We start from the raw sequence: 16614 nt of genomic DNA, 5'->3' as shown, positions 1-16614 counted from the left end.
TAAGGAGTCTCACAGGTAGAGTTAATGGCCAAAAACAAGAATATTTATGTTACTGATGGTAGTCTCCAGATGGTGGAAATGACAGCGCTTGTCAATAGGCTCCAAAATTAATCTAAACCATCACTTAGAAGTTGAACTTATTTCAAAATACTGAATGCAGTTTATACGTACCTAAAATAATAAGATCAGTTTGCACTTCATAACATTAACCCATCTAATAAAGATAATATAATAAAGATATTTAGTGTGATAACAGAGAAGAAGAAGGAGACTGTTTCAGACTGCCTTATCACAAGAAGAACATCAGAATAACTGATTTGTTTACAGGAAAAAATGCAGCGTTTAAATCTTTGTATAAAATGTTTTATTAAGAAAGATACTATATGTGTGCTACTATTTAAAAAAAAAATCCTTATTTTTAACAGTTCATTTTAAGTCACTATAGACATATTTTCATATTAGGAAGCAAAAGGATTTGCATGTATCGTAATATCCTTGATATGCACCTCATTCAGAGGACGAAAATTCTTTTCATTGACTGGGAGCTTTTCCAACTCGTCTAATGTTTCTAGTCCATCTATAACCCTAAAAAAGACAAAACAAATGTTTAAATATTTATAGTTCAAAGTAAAGTAATTCGTAAAACGGGTATCAGTATTCATTAACTGACATATTACCACTGTGGCCTGCAGAGGGTGATCCAGCTCTCCAAACCTGACACAGACAGGCTTTATTCTATTGTGGGAAACGCTTCCTATTGTTTCCCACCAACAAAACACAGCACATATAAGCAGAACATCAAAGCTACTGCACTTTGTCTTCTTTCTTTCTGTCTTTCTCCTCTCTCTTTCTCTCCAGCTCTGCCTCCCAGAGCAGTGGCAGCTAGCTCCTTTTATGTAATACCCAGGAGTACTTGTGGTGTCCTGTAGGCTTGTTCCAGAAGCACTTACAGGTAAGGTGAGAGCCCAGAAAAGTAGAGCTATGCAGTCCCTATAGCACTCCCTGGCAGCATCCCCGGAACCCAACTGGGTTCAGCCATCAAGCCCTAAGTCCCAGCGTGCCTTGTGAGAATCTCGGGTGCTGTAGCAACCCAGGGGAGATAATGCCCTTAGCACGCTTTCCGCCCAGGTCCTTTCATTAAGAAGACAAGGGCACAGGCCGTCCTCCACACCTCCTAATAGGCTGTGTAAATATTTTTTCTTGGAAAAGTAAATATTCTACTTAAAATTTTAAAGAGCAAGTAATGAAGAATTACGCTTACATTGATTCATAAGCTTCTAAAAGCCTTAAAAGATTAAAAGAATGTAAGGTGCAATACATCATCTAAACAAAACAACTTAAGTTTAAGATCATCTTAAAATGTTATAACTATAAATCCTCTTGTAACTGAAGTGGGGAGATATTTGAGGAAATGGTGGGATGGCAGATATCAATCAATGCAAGATAGATGATAAACCCTGCTATATCAAAAAATTCAAACTTACTTTCCAAATACAGTGTACTTCATATCCAAGTGTGGCTGTTTACCATATGTAATAAAAAACTGAGAGCCATTGGTATTGGGTCCACTGCTTGCCATCGATACAACACCCCTGACATTATGCTAAAGTAAATGAGAAATACAAATGATTTCAACGAATCGTAAGACTGTGGTATACAACAACATGAAGTGTATATCCCGAATGAACACTAATACTAGAAATGAGTACTATATAATCAACTTTGAAAATTGCTTTTCCATTTGCAGGGGCTGTTAATATTTAGAAAAAAGCAACTAGCCATACAAAACATATTATGTAATTTGCACTGGAGCAAACCAATGAAATATTGTAAATGAATATTTGGTGCCTAACACAAAAATCAGATGAGTAATGAAGAGCAAGATGTGATAATAATGTGGAGGAAACATGACAGAAACTTGTACCAGTATATTTTCTGATATTCAGTCAAAGGAGTTTACCTTAAGATATTCACTAAATTCATCTTCAAACCTCCGATTCCAAATGCTTGTCCCACCTTTGCCTGTGCCTTTTGAAAAAGAGAGAAATCTCTTAAAAGTGTATCCTAATCCAGTATTATCGTCTTCCCTTTAATTGTAAACATACAATTTATTGCATATCCTTTTTTCCTCCATACTATCAGAAAATGTTTTAAGATTTACTCCGGCTTAAGCAGACTTTTTGCCATTGTTCTTCCCAGACAAAGTCTAACTGCTTACAAGTTACCCAAGAGACTGTTCTTACCGATTTGTAAGAAAATCCATGTCAGCCATCTCTAAACAGAACAGACTTACAACTCTTCAGTTACAAACAACACATACAGATGTTGTGCCAAAATCTGGGAAACATTAAAAAGTATTTACCTGAGGGATCCCCCGTTTGTACCATAAATCCTTTTATATTACGATGGAAGGTGCAGCCATTATAATATCCACTAGCAGAAAGTGCAAGGAAATTCTAGGGTTTAAAAAAACAAAGAAGCTAAAGCTTTAAAAGAGTATATGCATTTGTAATGAAATATATGAATAAAGATTTAGTAGTCCTTTCACAGGTCCTTTAGTACGTTAGCAGTGTTAAATTATGCAGAGATGTTATTTTAAATGTGCATCTGAAATTTGAAAATTAATAAAAATCAAAAAGAAAATATGCCTGTTAAGTTGTGGGGTGGAGTGAAGGAGTTCAAATTTATATACAAAAATTATTTACTTTTTTATTCTCTTCCTTTTTTTGAACTCGTATAAAAATGCATCTTAAAAAAAGAAATATGGCTGTAAGAGTGCAACAAGCACTAGGTGGATAAGAAAGGTATGGCTACTCTACGTGTCTTCCCAAATTCAGGTAAATTTCATGGGAAGCGTCCTGGGTCAGATTAGTCAAGATTAAAATAAGAGTCACAGAGAGGTCTGCCTGCCTATGCAGATATTCTGCATGTATTATACATAATGACAATAAACTTTTACTAAGTTGAAAATGTCTAGGTAAAGGGAATCTTGAGAGAAAGTAACATTCTAAAGGCCTTTTATTTAATACTATTATTTAAATGAGTGACATTAGACTGATATGGATTAAATTAACTTGCACTATTGCTGTTACTAAAATCTTCACAAATTTTGTATATGTCAACATATAAACAGCAAACTGCTCAGGTATTTTAGCATAAAAGTTTAAAATCTGCCTTATATAGTATTCTTCATACTATTTTTGACAAAAATATCAATGATCTGGCAAGATAAAAAAAATTGTAATGTTTTTGCATTATTGGAATGTAAAATTTTAGTTTTTATAACACTGTTACGACATACTTGGGTCTCAACATTTAGTAAACATTCTCACGTATTTTCAGGTGGAATTGCTAATAAATATGTGGAGACACAGAAAACATGTAAAATCTCGTCACCAGCAAAGAAAAAAGTGTAAAGTTTAGGTAAAGCAACATATGGGTTTTATATCACGGTCTTAAAAAGATTACTGCATCATAGATGTATTGTATCAGGAGAAGGGAGCGTTGCATTGTGTCTCTCTTCTCACAAAAGAAACCTTACTGAGTCACTGATTGTCGATTTTCAGTTCTAGTGTTTTTATACCACAAGCATATCAGTTACTGTATAACAACTGTCAACACACATAGCTATAAACAGGTTCCTCTATTGATTCTATGTGGAACATTTAGTTGGAATTTTTTTGTACTAATTTTAGAAATTTTTTATAGTTACAAACCTGCCATAGATTTTTTGAGCAGACATGTTGGGGGGAACACTCAATGTAATGACGAAACAGGAACTGAAAATACTGTAACAGCTGTGGAAATGCCTGTAGGTCAGGTTCTTCTACTGATGTATAGATTAATATATTTATAAATTCAGGGTGCATAATCAGTCAGTCAGTCATTATCCAACCCGCTATATCCTAACACAGGGTCATAGGGGTCTGCTGGAGCCAATCTCAGCCAACATAAGGTGCAAGGCAGGAACAAATCCCCAGGCAGGGCACCAGCCCACCACAGGTGACACACACACACACCAAGCACACACTAGGGACAATTCAGGATGGCCAAAGGGTGCATAGTACAGAAAATATTCAGTGGAATGTGAATGCAAAAACAAAAAAGGAATTTACTATTTTCAACAGAGTAGTGATCAGAAATACAACTTTGACTCCAGGAGCTGTTTCTTTTCAGAGCACAGTAAATGATTGAGAAGACACTTGTGATGTTCTGATGACACTTTCAATTATAACTTTGTAGAATTGTAATAGGATGGACTAGGAAATATTTTGTTGCCGCAGAAAAGACATCTGCTGCTGTTATTAGTGGTAAAAGGGGTGTTAAAGGCCCAGCTATGAGTGTTTGTGATAGCTGTCCCCAAAAATTTGAAGGATTCGACCATATTGAAATCGTTAATTTCTAGAGAGAGAGAGAGAGAGAGAGAGGTTATATAAAAATCTAATTCAATAATCTTGAGTAACCTAGAAAATTAAAAAACCTCACAGATAAATGTGAAAACAATAAAGACAAAGGCCTCTTTTAATTAATTCTCACATAAAGTACATGCAAATTATGCTATTACTTAGCATGCTTTACTCACCTCACAGGCCTTTGGCGTTCGTTCACAAAAAAGTTCAATCTTAATATCTCCTAAATCAGTATACAAAGTCACTGCCTACAGTGGAAGAAAAACATGACAGCTATTCGAATCATTGTATTTACTTAGCATTGACAGTCATTTAGATTAAATTACATTGAACTTTATTGTCATGGTACAGGTACAAAGAAATGAAAAAAGAAAAGTTTAGCATCTAACCAGAAAGTGGAAATAGTAGAGTAAGGTGCAAATCGTATATTAAAGTGTAATAGACAGTAAGGCAGCATATAAATGAGAATATATATCTATATGATATTTCAATTTACAGACAGTAGTATATAAAAGGAAAAGAGTATAGATAAGAATACTGAAGTACAGATACAAGATATGAATATAGATATGAAATATTTTTGTTTACAGAATTGATATACACTATATGTAAACAGGTGAAAATATACATAGTGTACAGTCAGAAGTTTTTGATATTTAGAACCTTGTAACGGATCTTAAATAATTTTTGTCAGCATTTTGCAAGTAAATACTTAAAGTCAATGTTAACACTTTAAAAATGTGAATTACAAAAAGGTGTTGTGTTTAAAACTTTTACTAATTATACTTGTGCATTGTTTTTAGGCATTTTAATTCCTTATATAATGCACTGTACAACAAGAGTGGTTAAAGAATGTGTGCATAGTGCAAAAATAGTGCAGGAAGCGAATTTTAGCAGTAAAAGGACAATCATAGTACACCGACACATAATGGACATTGGACTTACAGTTTCATACATTTTAAAAGTAAACGGTATCCTAAGTGACTGCTTCAAAATAGACACAATTTGCAAGCTGAGTACTAGACTTAAGATAATTATAAAAATGATTAGTTAGATATACTGGAAAATTGCATAAACTAATATCTTGCTAGACACAATAGTTTTCAAGGTGGGGTATGAAATCCTGTTGTGCTCCCTAACACTTAACTTGTAATTCAATCCTTATTTAAATGTGTTGTGTGTGAAAGCTAATTATTCATCCCTTCTTCTCCAGTCAATTCAAGCTATTCTTACACTGTGCTCTTCACCGAAGACCACATCCGAGCACTTGCACAGATTTAAAAATAGAAATGGAAATCAGTAACAAAGTTTTCAAAACATGCTATATTTACATGCATATACAGACACATTTGTTTTCATGAATATCAATGGTGAACTGGCAAACATGTTTTAAAATCGTATAAGCTTAAGGTGCAGTTCATTTAGGAAATAAACCAAGTCGGGTTGGTACGAAGATTTCTGTGCCCCGTGGAATGCAGTGTCCCGTCTGATTTGTCGCAGGCGCGCTAAGGTGTGATTGTCACGGATCTCCTCGTGTTCGTGCATCTTTGCGCGCACCCTTACACTCGTTAAACTTGAAATGACAGATCGGACGACTCCTCACTTTGATCCAATATGTTCCCACTTAAGGCTGGACATGGAACTAAGTAAAGTTTTTGGTACTGATAAAAGATGCTCACTTGCGTGTGTCCGCATTCTCTGTATATACAGCTGTTTAAAATGGTCTCTCCTCTGTGCACAAGCAACTGCGTGAAGCTCACAAACTAGCAAATGACAATGACGGCGACATTGCGAATACAAAACACAGCATTTAAGAGGAAATTGAATTTTCTGCTTTGTAAAAGCAGTACATTGTACAGTAATTCTAATGATTGCTTACCATGGTGAAGGTACATCACTGTCGCTACCCGATTGGGTACTACAGACAGCAGACTCTATTGAAGTGCAATGCCAAAATATAACCGGGCGGGTGACGTTCCCCTAAATTAAAGGTTCCTATTTTATCAAAAATGATGTGTCTCGAACAACTAACATTCCTTTCCTGAACCAAGTTCTGCCAAATTAGCGTATATAGCATGCCATTCATTTGCACAGTCATTTGATTAGCGTTAAATGTGGCATTGTGTCCAGGCAGGGCTGGCTCTACCACTTACGAAGTAGGCAGTCACCGAGGGTGGTATTTTTTAAACAGACTTACGAACACTTGGACTTGGACGGTGTTAGGTCTTAACGTCTGACGACCAAAACAAATCAACAATAGCCTGAACAACAACAACGACGATAATAATAATACACGCAATCCTCAAATTGTAGCATAGAAGACATAACGAAATAAAATTTAACGATCAAAGCCGCAATAGGGACGTCGCTCTTAAATGCACTGCTAAAGGCTGGTTTAATTCAAACTATAATGATCTCCCAATTAGTCTTACATCCATCCATCCATTTTCCAACCCGCTGAATCCGAACACAGGGTCACGGGGGTCTGCTGGAGCCAATCCCAGCCAACACAGGGCACAAGGCAGGAACCAATCCTGGGCAGGGTGCCAACCCACCGCAGGACACACACAAACACACTCACACACCAAGCACACACTAGGGCCAATTTAGAAACGCCAATCCACCTAATCTGCATGTCTTTGGACTGTGGGAGGAAACCGGAGCGCCCGGAGGAAACCCATGCAGACACGGGGAGAACATGCAAACTCCACGCAGGGAGGACCCGGGAAGCGAACCCGGGTCCCCAGGTCTCCCAACTGCGAGGCAGCAGCGCTACCCACTGCGCCACCGTGCCGCCCTAGTCTTACATTAAAACTCATATTAAAACTCAGCATCTATGAGTTTCACGAATACTGTATATCTCTACAGCCCGGAGCCTCCACCTCCACCTCCAAGTAGGTGGAGTTTTGGGCACCAATAAGAGTCTAGCTGTAGACCTCCAGAGCTCGTTGTCCGCTGTTTTACACTATGGTTACGATTAGGGTTGTGAGAGGGTATCTGACTCAAATAATGCCAAACACTGTCAAGTAAGTTAGCAATACCTACGTGAAGCCCCATAATGGTAGTCTCGCTGAAGACAGACATATATGTGTTTGGAGACAACCAGGAGTGAATTGTGCTTAAAACTGGATAGGAACAATTAGCTCACTGTGTGTCACATTTCTAAGGATGCTGGCTGAGACACACAGATGGCAACCATATCTGTATCACCATACAGTACCACAGGGAGTTAAGTCTCTCAGCTTTCTCAATGGCAAATAGTGGGTTTAGCTTATACATAAATGGCAGTTGAAAAGACATTTAATGCTTATGTCATTTGAATTATTTAATCAATAAACCAATTCATCTTTATCTTACATAGTACCTTTCCCACACAGTGTACATCATCACAATGCACATTACAATGCATGTCATTCAAAGAAAAGGCTCCATCATATTAATTTACTTGTTAGAGAATACCCTGGTGGAAACAGTCCCCTACACCATTTGTGTATTTGAAGATCCTAGCGATTTTTGCTCCTCATATGGTAATCCTCTTAGTGCCTTCATGGTACCTTTGACTGTTTGCAGTTAACAGGCCTTAACCTCATCCTATGGAAGCAGAAGATATTGTGAAGGCATGGAGTGCTTTTGTGATGCATGATCTTGACTGTTAAGTTGAGTTAGATGATTCTGACTATCAAAAATAATGTTGTCCATTGTATAGTACAAAGAAGGTAGCAACCTATGATAGATATCCTGTAGTACTCTCGTTACTTTTAATAACCAGCACACCATCACCTGCAGATCATGAGGGCTTAAAATAATGGGGCCTCAGTCAACCGCTTTACAGAACAAACTGAAGCCTGCCAAATGAGGTCACAGCTGTTGTCTCAGAGCTACTGCTTGGCATAATAACTCAAGTGTATACAGATGACAATGGAATTACACAACAACAGGGATCCATGGATTTTATACAACTGTGTGTGGTGAAAGAAGAGAACTGGCATATCTCTATGAGTCATTCAATGGCTCCCTTATTTTACATATCATTAGCTGTACTTTTCAGGAACAACCTTCTTTTTAAATGTCATTTTTAACCTTCTTACTTTTAACTGTGCCCTTTAAGGGAATAATGAGCCATTACCTGTAGATATTACTTGATTATCAACCTCCAAAACTGTCACCTGTCTTCCTGGCAGAACTCACTGAGTTTCTCACTTCTCTGTGTTCTTTGTATCCTTTAGTGCTATTGCTTGGTGATTTTAACTTATCAGAATATCTTTATTGTCATTGAAACAAATACAATAAAATTAGCTGCAGTCCCTGCAGTGTCAAAATATGAATAAAATATAATTAAAAAAAGGATAAAGGATAAGAAGAAATAAGGTAGAACACAAACATTCAACATAAGACCTTAATTACACATGAACACTCTTGCACATGATTTCATCTATCAGTGCTTTAATACCAACAGGGTAGAAACTGTTATTCAGTCTATTAGTCTTTGTTTCGATGCTCCTATATATTTTACCTGATGGCAACAGTTGGAACAAGTCATGAGCGGGGTGTGAGGAGTCTTTTAAGATGTTTTCTGCTTTCCTGAGGCAGCGAGAGCTGTGCAGTTCATCCAGAGAGGGTAAAGAGCAGCCGATGATCTGCTGGGCAGTCTTTACGATCCGCTGAAGTGTTTTCCTCTGCGCTGTTGTACAGCTGGAAAACCACACGCAGAGGCAGTAGCACAGGATACTCTCGATAGAGCAGCGATAGAAGGACACCAGCAGTTTTTGGGGGATGTTATTTTTCCTGAGGACTCTCAGGAAATAAAGTCTCTGCTGAGCCTTCTTCGCCAGCTCAGCTGTGTTCATACCCCAGGGCAGGTCTTTTATGATGTGGACTCCCAGGAAGCGGAAGTCTGACGCCCTCTCCACACAGTCCCCTCCGATGTAGAGTGGTTTGATGTCCGTTTTCTTTTTCCTGAAGTCCACAACGAGCTCCTTGGTCTTACTTGTGTTCAGGGGCAGGTTGTTGTCAGTGCACCATGCTGCCAGCCACTTCACTTCGTCCCTGTAGGCGGATTCATCCTCCCCAGAGATGAGCCCCACCACAGTGGTGTCGTTCTGCAAATTTGACTGTTGCTGTGGTGGGCGGGGATGCAATCATGTGTGTACAGCGTGAAGAGCAGTGGGCTCAGCACACACCCCTGAGGAGAACCAGTTCTGATACTGATGGCCGAGGAGATGTGAGGGCCTACCCTAACCCTTTCTGTGCGGTCTGTCAGGAAGTCTTTAATCCATATACAGGTGGAATACGGGAGTCCCAGGGCTAGCAGCTTGCCCACCAATCTGTGAGGGATGATGGTGTTAAAAGCAGAGCTAAAATCAATAAAGAAGAGATGTGCATAGCTGCCCTGGTGCTCCAGATGGGACAGGGTAGCATGGAGAGCAGCAGCAACAGCGTCCTCAGTAGACCTGTTAGCCCTGTAAGGAAACTGGTGTGCATCAAAGGTGGGAGGGATGAAGGGCATGATATGACTCCGGACCAGTCTCTCAAAACACTTCATCAATACCGGGGTGAGCGCTACTGGCCGATAGTCATTCAGACAGGTTATGGGTGATTTTTTTGGTAAAGGGAGTAAGATGGAGGATTTCAGACAGGGAGGAACTGAGGCCTGGGACAGTGACAGATTAAAGATCTTTGTAAAGACCCCAGCCAGCTGCTCTGCACAGCTCCTCAACACACGTCCAGGGACACCATCGGGACCTGCTGCCTTCCTAGGACTGACAGCCTGGAACGAGTGTCTCACCTCATGTTCCTCCACCCTAAGGGAGGGGGTGATGTTGTTGTGAGTTGCTGCTGCGTGTGTAACAGCTGCCTCTGGTAGTTCCATCTCAAAGCGAGCAAAGAAGTGGTTCAGTTTCTCTGCCATTGAGGCGTCACCTTCAGCAGCTCCATGGCTGGTCCTGTAGTTGGTGAAGTACTGGACTCCCTGCCAAACCTGCCTGTTGTTATTACTGTCCAGGTGCTCCTCAGGTAGTCCCTCTTAGCCTTTCTGATGCCTCTCTTCAGGTTAGACCGTGTCATGCTGTAGAGAGCCTTGTCACCGCACCTAAAGGCAGTGTTCCTTTCCTTTAGCAGCCGCTGAACCTCTCTTGTCATCCAGGGCTTCTGGTTTGGATAGACATGGACATGTTTCTCCACTGTGACAGTGTCAATGCAGGTTTTGATGTAGCACAATACACTGTCAGTGTAGAGTTCCAGGTCTGGACTTTCAAAAATGTCCCAGTTAGTCCTGTTGAAGCAGTCCTGCAGCTGCAAAGAGGCATCATGAGGCCAGGTTGTGATGGATCTGCTGGTAGTAAGAGCAGATTTGCGGAGAGGGGTGTATGCAGGAATCATCAGCAGTGACATGTGGTCAGATTGGGCCAGGTGTGGAAGCTGTTTAGCTCTGTAGCCCAGCTTGATATTTGAGTAGACCTTGTCCCGTGTGTTGGCTCCTCTAGTAGCACACTTTACGTGTTGGTGGAGTTTGGGGAGCACTGCTTTTAAATCCATGTGATTAAAGTCCCACATGGGACTGCGATAATGAACACTGCATCAGGGTAACGGCTCTGTTGGCTGCTAATGCTGCTGCATAAATATCTCATAGCCAAGTTAGCATTAGCAGCTAGTGGTATGTAAACAGCGGTGATCATTACCACATTGAACTCCCGCTGTAAATAGATAAATCTACATTTCTCAGTCATATACTCCAAGTCAGGGGAGCAATGGCTATCCACTATCACTGCGTCCTTGCACCAGTTATTATTGATGTACACACACCCCCTCCTCTGCTCTTACCGGAGTCCCTAGTCCTGTCATAGCGCCGCGATGTATAGCCTGTTAGAAATTCTCTACAAGTGGCTGATTTTCTAAATGTACTTTGGTGCTTTGATTTTACTCAGTATGTCAATTTTCCTACTCATGCCTGAGGACACACACTTGACTTTGTGTGCACCTTTGGTATTACTCCTGCTAATATGTACGGTATTGGTTTATTTATCTATGATCATAAGGCTATTTTGTTTGATATGCTTATCCTTGGTCAGTTGCATGGGCACAATCACCTCGTAATACAGTATCACCTTTAAGAACATGTAAAATATAAGTGCCCCTGCTCTTATAGTTACTTCGAAGCAGTGACCCTCTCTGGCAGGTGTTTCTTTATTGTCTGCTACCTTAGCTCATCATTATGACTATATATTTTCAACTAGTCTGGATCATCTTGCTCCACTTAAAACTTGTAATGTGACATTTAAGCACTCTGCTCCTTGGTTTTCTTCTGAAAAGCTTGAGGGTGATGACTTGAATGCCTTAGTAAAAAAACAAATTGAGTTCCCCATGCAACTGCCTATAAGGAATATGTTGCCATCTGCAAGCAGCCACTACAGAGAGACTGCTTACTATTCTAATAGCATTCTATGTAGTCAGCATAATACCCAAAACATTTTTTTCTACTGTGGATAAGCTACTTAGGCCTGCATATCACTTTCCATTGGTTGCCTCTTCTGACCTTTGTCAGAAATTTCTGTCCTTTTTTAATAATAAGATTAATATGATTTATTCTGAATTTCAAAAAGGTCCACTTGTTCAGTCAAAACTGTGTCCATCCCCTGTCTTATCTAGCAGCTGTTTATCTAGCTTCAGATTGTTGGATCATCCTGCAGTCCATAAGCTTGTCATGACCACCAGGACAATTACCTATGTTCTTGATCCCATGCCTTCTTTTTTGGTTAAGGCTGCTTTACCTTTTCTTTTTCTTTTTATCACCAGTATCATTGATACATTTCTTTATACTGGCTTGGTCCCTTCTAGCCTAAAGACGACAGTTGTACTTGTCCTCAAAAAACCTGGACTTGACCCTGAGGATTTTCACACCTTCCTTTTCTTAGTAAAATCCTAGAACATGCTGATGCAGGCCATTTAAAAGACCATCTTGCCTCTAATGACCTGTTTGAGGAATTTCAGTTTGACAGTACAGAGACAGCACTTGTCAACGTGACTATTGATCTCCTATTCGCAGCTGATCGTGGTCTTTTAACGCTAATGATCTTTTCAGAACCTCATTGCTACTTTTGATATGGTCCATCATGACATTCTTTTGTTTAGACTAAGTTAAATATTGCTGGAAAAGTTTTTGCATGGCCTAATCGTACCTTATGGACTGTCAGCAATTTGTTGCTGTTGGTAGGTTTAGCTCTGCCCCATCTTACTTGTTCCAGGGTGTCCCTCATGGAGCAGTTCTTGGCCCTCTGCTTTTCATCATTTATATGCTCCCTCTCTGTGCCATTATTAGACAGCGCAATCTACGGTTTCATTGTTATATTGATGATACACAGATATATTTACACACAGGGCTTATGCAAACATTACCTCCAACTGCATTGGTTGCCTATTTGACTAACACCAAACACAGGCTAAATAATGATAAAACTGAGGCTTTAATTATTGCATCTCCATGCACTTTAAAGAAAATAGACAATTCCTTGGTAAAATCCCTGGTTTTATTACATCCTTGTCTGTACAGGTTAAAATTCTTGGTGTTATTCCTGATCCTATACTCTCCTTTGATCCTCATATTAATATTACCAGGGTTGCCTTTTTCCAACTTTAAGCAAATTTCAGGGTTGCGTCCATTGCTCTCTGATACTGAAACTGAGATGCTTAGTCATTCTTTTGTCACCTCCTGACTTGACTGATGCAATGCAGTGCAGTTCGGTATCCCTGCTTGGAGTCTAAACAGATTACAATATATACAAAGTTCAGCAGCAAGAGTGGTTAACCGCTTAAAACCCTGTAATTCTCCTACACTTCTAAACTTGCATTGGCTACCTGTTCCCTTCCATATTCAACAGAAACTTCTTCTTTTAGTTTTTAAGGCTCTACATGGTCTAGCCCCACCTCACTTGTCTTCTTTAATTTGTCCCTATACTCCATCACGTACACTTTGTTCTTCTGACTATCTACTATTAACCACTCCATTAGGCAGATTGCGCACTATGGGCGACAGGGCTTTTAGTGTGTCAGGGCCACAACTATAGACTGCCCTGCCCTTGAAGCTCTGTCCATGTACCTCATTTTCTGTTTTTAAATCTTGACTTAAAACCTCTTTTTTTAATATTGCCTTTCATTGTTCTCATTAATTTTGTTTATATATTGGACTGTTTGATTTTATGTGTATTGTTGTACAGCAGCCTTGGGTACCTTGGAAGGTGCTTTTTAAATAAAATGTATTATTATTATTATTACATCCCTGTACAACTTGTGCAGAAATTTCATGGGGTACCCCTAAGGTGGATATCATGGCTGGCCTGTACACTGGTACGGTGAGTATTGTGCAGAGTGAATCCAGAATAGCTGCGTTTTTCCCAGTTGATTCTGGGGTTAGTCAGGGGTGAGTTTTTGCTCCTAGTCGGTTCAATGCTTACATGGATTGGGTGTTGGGCAGGGACGTTAAATCCAGGGGCTGTGGGGTATCTGTTGGTGAAGAAAGAGTCACTGATCTTGACTTTGCTGACGATGCTGTGTCAATGGAGGCTCTGATTGGGGCTCTTGAGAGACAGAGCGAGGAGTCTGAGAGTCACCTGGATGAAGTTGTATGATACAGAAATATCTTAAGTACCCAATAATTCCAATGATGATGTGTCCAGTAGCATCAGTAAACGTATTTGAACTCTACAGGTTACATGTGGAATGTGGTAGGTAGCAGATGTCCCATACTTAAACTTCTCAAATAGAACTTCTGGCATTAAGATAAAAGGCTAGTAGAAGAGACTCGTCACAACACTCACCAGGAAAAGCGTTTTCAGAAGATGAGATGAGAGGGTTACAGAAGAAGTCTAAGAAATGGTGTTAGGGAATTAGAGTATAATCAAAGAAGTTAATACGTGAAACAAAATTAGAAATGAGGAGATAAGAATAAGGCTGGATTGTATTGCTGAGGGATATAGGAGAGTTTAAGGGTGATCACTTATGTGATAAGGTAGAATACCCCAATGTAATGTCGACATCCATTACCTGCATAAAGACTTGACTGAGTGAAGAGTGAAGTTATTGCCATGTACAGTATGTGCTGAGGAGGAGACCAAAAAAGAGATTAAAGAAAAGGACGATGGAAGTTGGGGTAAGTAAACTGAGAATAATGAATCACATGTCTAAGAATTAAGCAAAATTGTGTAAACTGGAGAATTAGGAGTGCACCCAGCAAATGCATCCACTATGTCTATAAATATTCTGACAACAGAAGAACAAACGGTGAATGTTAATTCTTAGTTTCAAGTTTAGGCTTATTGTCACGTTTTTATAGCTCAATTAAATCTTACATGCATGTGTCCCACAGTAATACAATGATAGTAGAACTACATGAATACAACACCAATAAGACAACGTACATCGGACTTACATCGAGTGCAACAGAAGCGCTATTGTCACGGAGTAATTCCAACAGGGGCCACTCGCCGCGCACTTTACGAGTTGCGGATGTAGCGCTGCGTCCGTGCGTTAGAGTTGAAGCACCGCCCCAAATAGAGTGACGGGCATTTTTAGGAGCGAATCACTGTCTTCAGATATGTGGCGTATACAGTTGCTAAAATGGCGGCATTAGTAAGCGCTTTGAATTTTAACGCCTCAACGAAAGTTTAAAATAGCCTCATCAAGCCGCAGCAGTATTATTTACGCATGGGGACAGTGACTGTGTTTTCGGATTAAAACGAAACGGGATATTCACGCCATGGACTCTGTAGGGGGTGAAGACGTTACGCTGCCGGTGGATTTCAATGCCTGGTATGATTTTTTTTCTTTTTTTGTTCTGTTTTTGTTATCGGTGTAACTCTCTGAGTCTCCTTTGAGCTTTTCTTTAATATTAGGACACGCGGATATCCGGTGTTTATTACGTGTTCGCAGTTGACTACATTGATGTACAACTAACAATATATGTGTAAGTGATGAAACAGTACGCTGATATTTAATAAAAAATGTGCTCTTTACATATTTTGCTATGTTGTAATTGGTAAGTCGTCGAATGGAATATAAGATGCTATTGTGTACTTTAGTTTTAGCAGTCACGCCAACTGAGAAGCGGGTGTGATCAACTATAAATAAATAGGTCGGTCTGGTTGGTTAAACTATCCGCCCCACGCTCCGTGTTGCGGTAATAACGGGACGTTGCCTGGAGGTCCCGGTGGTCACGACTTGCAGTTCCCTCTGTGGTACCGAATAATAGTTCTAACCACCCGTAGTGTTAAAGAACCCGTTTCATTAACTGCGAGAACGGGCTTCTGTTTAAGCAATTGGTTCGAAGGAAAATGGTACCTGTGCGTCTGACACCCCCTCCCAGTTATTTTGCAATCTGTTAGTGCGCTTTGTATATCACTGTTGTTTCGATGTCTGTTAAGGAAAAACTATAAACGAGGGTTCAGAATTTTAAAAGTAAACCAGTTAACCCGAAGGCAAAAATATTTAATTGGCAGAAGTGATTGGTTATTAATTAAAAAGTACCAGGAATAAAAACTACAGCCACAGTGAGACTCCAGAATTGGAGTTTGACATCCCTGTTGAGGATGTTTATTATAACTTGTGATCTAATGTTCTTGATTAAATCGCAGTTTTCTAAAATGTAACTGGGAAGTATACAGAAAGTCACCATTTGCATGACTTTTCCGAATTAGTGACAATCGGAATAAATAGGATTTGCAGTGTGGCTTATTGTGTGCATTGTCACAGCTGTCTCCCTTGTAGGCAACATTGACCCCAAAGCTAATGGTAAAAATTGAGCTTTCGTTCAGTTAAATAGTGAATTATAAACTCGAGGACGCTAGGGAAAGTGCGTATAAACTGGAAAGCCCAGAGACACTCCTGTACACAGAGGTGTATGGGAACCAAAGTCAAGTTGTTGATGGAGAAGCCTTGACAGCTTTTAAAATATCTGAATAAGAGATTAAATTAACTTGGCTATTGTCTTGCATGATGGACAGAATTGATTCTTTTGTCCATCTTTTTATGCTCTTGTGGTTATTTCCTAGCCACTTTATCAGTTCACTTTTCTTGGTTATTTGAAATAACTGTACCCCTTGGATCATCATTGCTTTAATCTCGATTAATGGTTACAAATTATATATGCACCCCAAAAGTGTGAGGCCCAAGGCTTAAAGACTTACTGGGATTTTTTTTTTCTTAACACTGAAAATAA

At 39.6% G+C, this 16614-nt stretch overlaps 1 protein-coding gene across 1 annotated transcript; it reads right to left on the bottom strand.

Annotated features, from left to right (window-relative positions):
* Positions 1 to 403: 403 nt before the first annotated feature.
* Positions 404 to 6385, bottom strand: ppil3 (peptidylprolyl isomerase (cyclophilin)-like 3). The gene is made up of 6 exons (XM_028809240.2): positions 6289 to 6385; positions 4583 to 4657; positions 2363 to 2456; positions 1961 to 2028; positions 1485 to 1603; positions 404 to 585 (listed from the first exon to the last, which is right to left on the bottom strand). Exons 1-6 carry the CDS (start codon positions 6289 to 6291, stop codon positions 459 to 461), a joined length of 486 nt encoding a protein of 161 aa, XP_028665073.1. The 5' UTR covers positions 6292 to 6385; the 3' UTR covers positions 404 to 458.
* Between the last annotated feature and the right edge of the window lie 10229 nt (positions 6386 to 16614).

This window comes from Erpetoichthys calabaricus, chromosome 9 (genome assembly GCF_900747795.2).
Source record: "Erpetoichthys calabaricus chromosome 9, fErpCal1.3, whole genome shotgun sequence".
Lineage (NCBI taxonomy): Eukaryota > Metazoa > Chordata > Cladistia > Polypteriformes > Polypteridae > Erpetoichthys > Erpetoichthys calabaricus.
The sequence above is the reverse complement of the archived record's forward strand: the minus strand, read 5'-3'. Positions and strand labels throughout refer to the sequence as shown.

Coding starts and splice junctions, on each gene's coding strand:
- ppil3 (XM_028809240.2), bottom strand. Junction 2,457..4,582: donor GAACGCCAAAGGCCTGTGAG/GTGAGTAAAGCA, acceptor TTTAAACCCTAG/AATTTCCTTGCACTTTCTGC. Junction 2,029..2,362: donor ACAAACGGGGGATCCCTCAG/GTAAATACTTTT, acceptor CTTTTTCAAAAG/GCACAGGCAAAGGTGGGACA.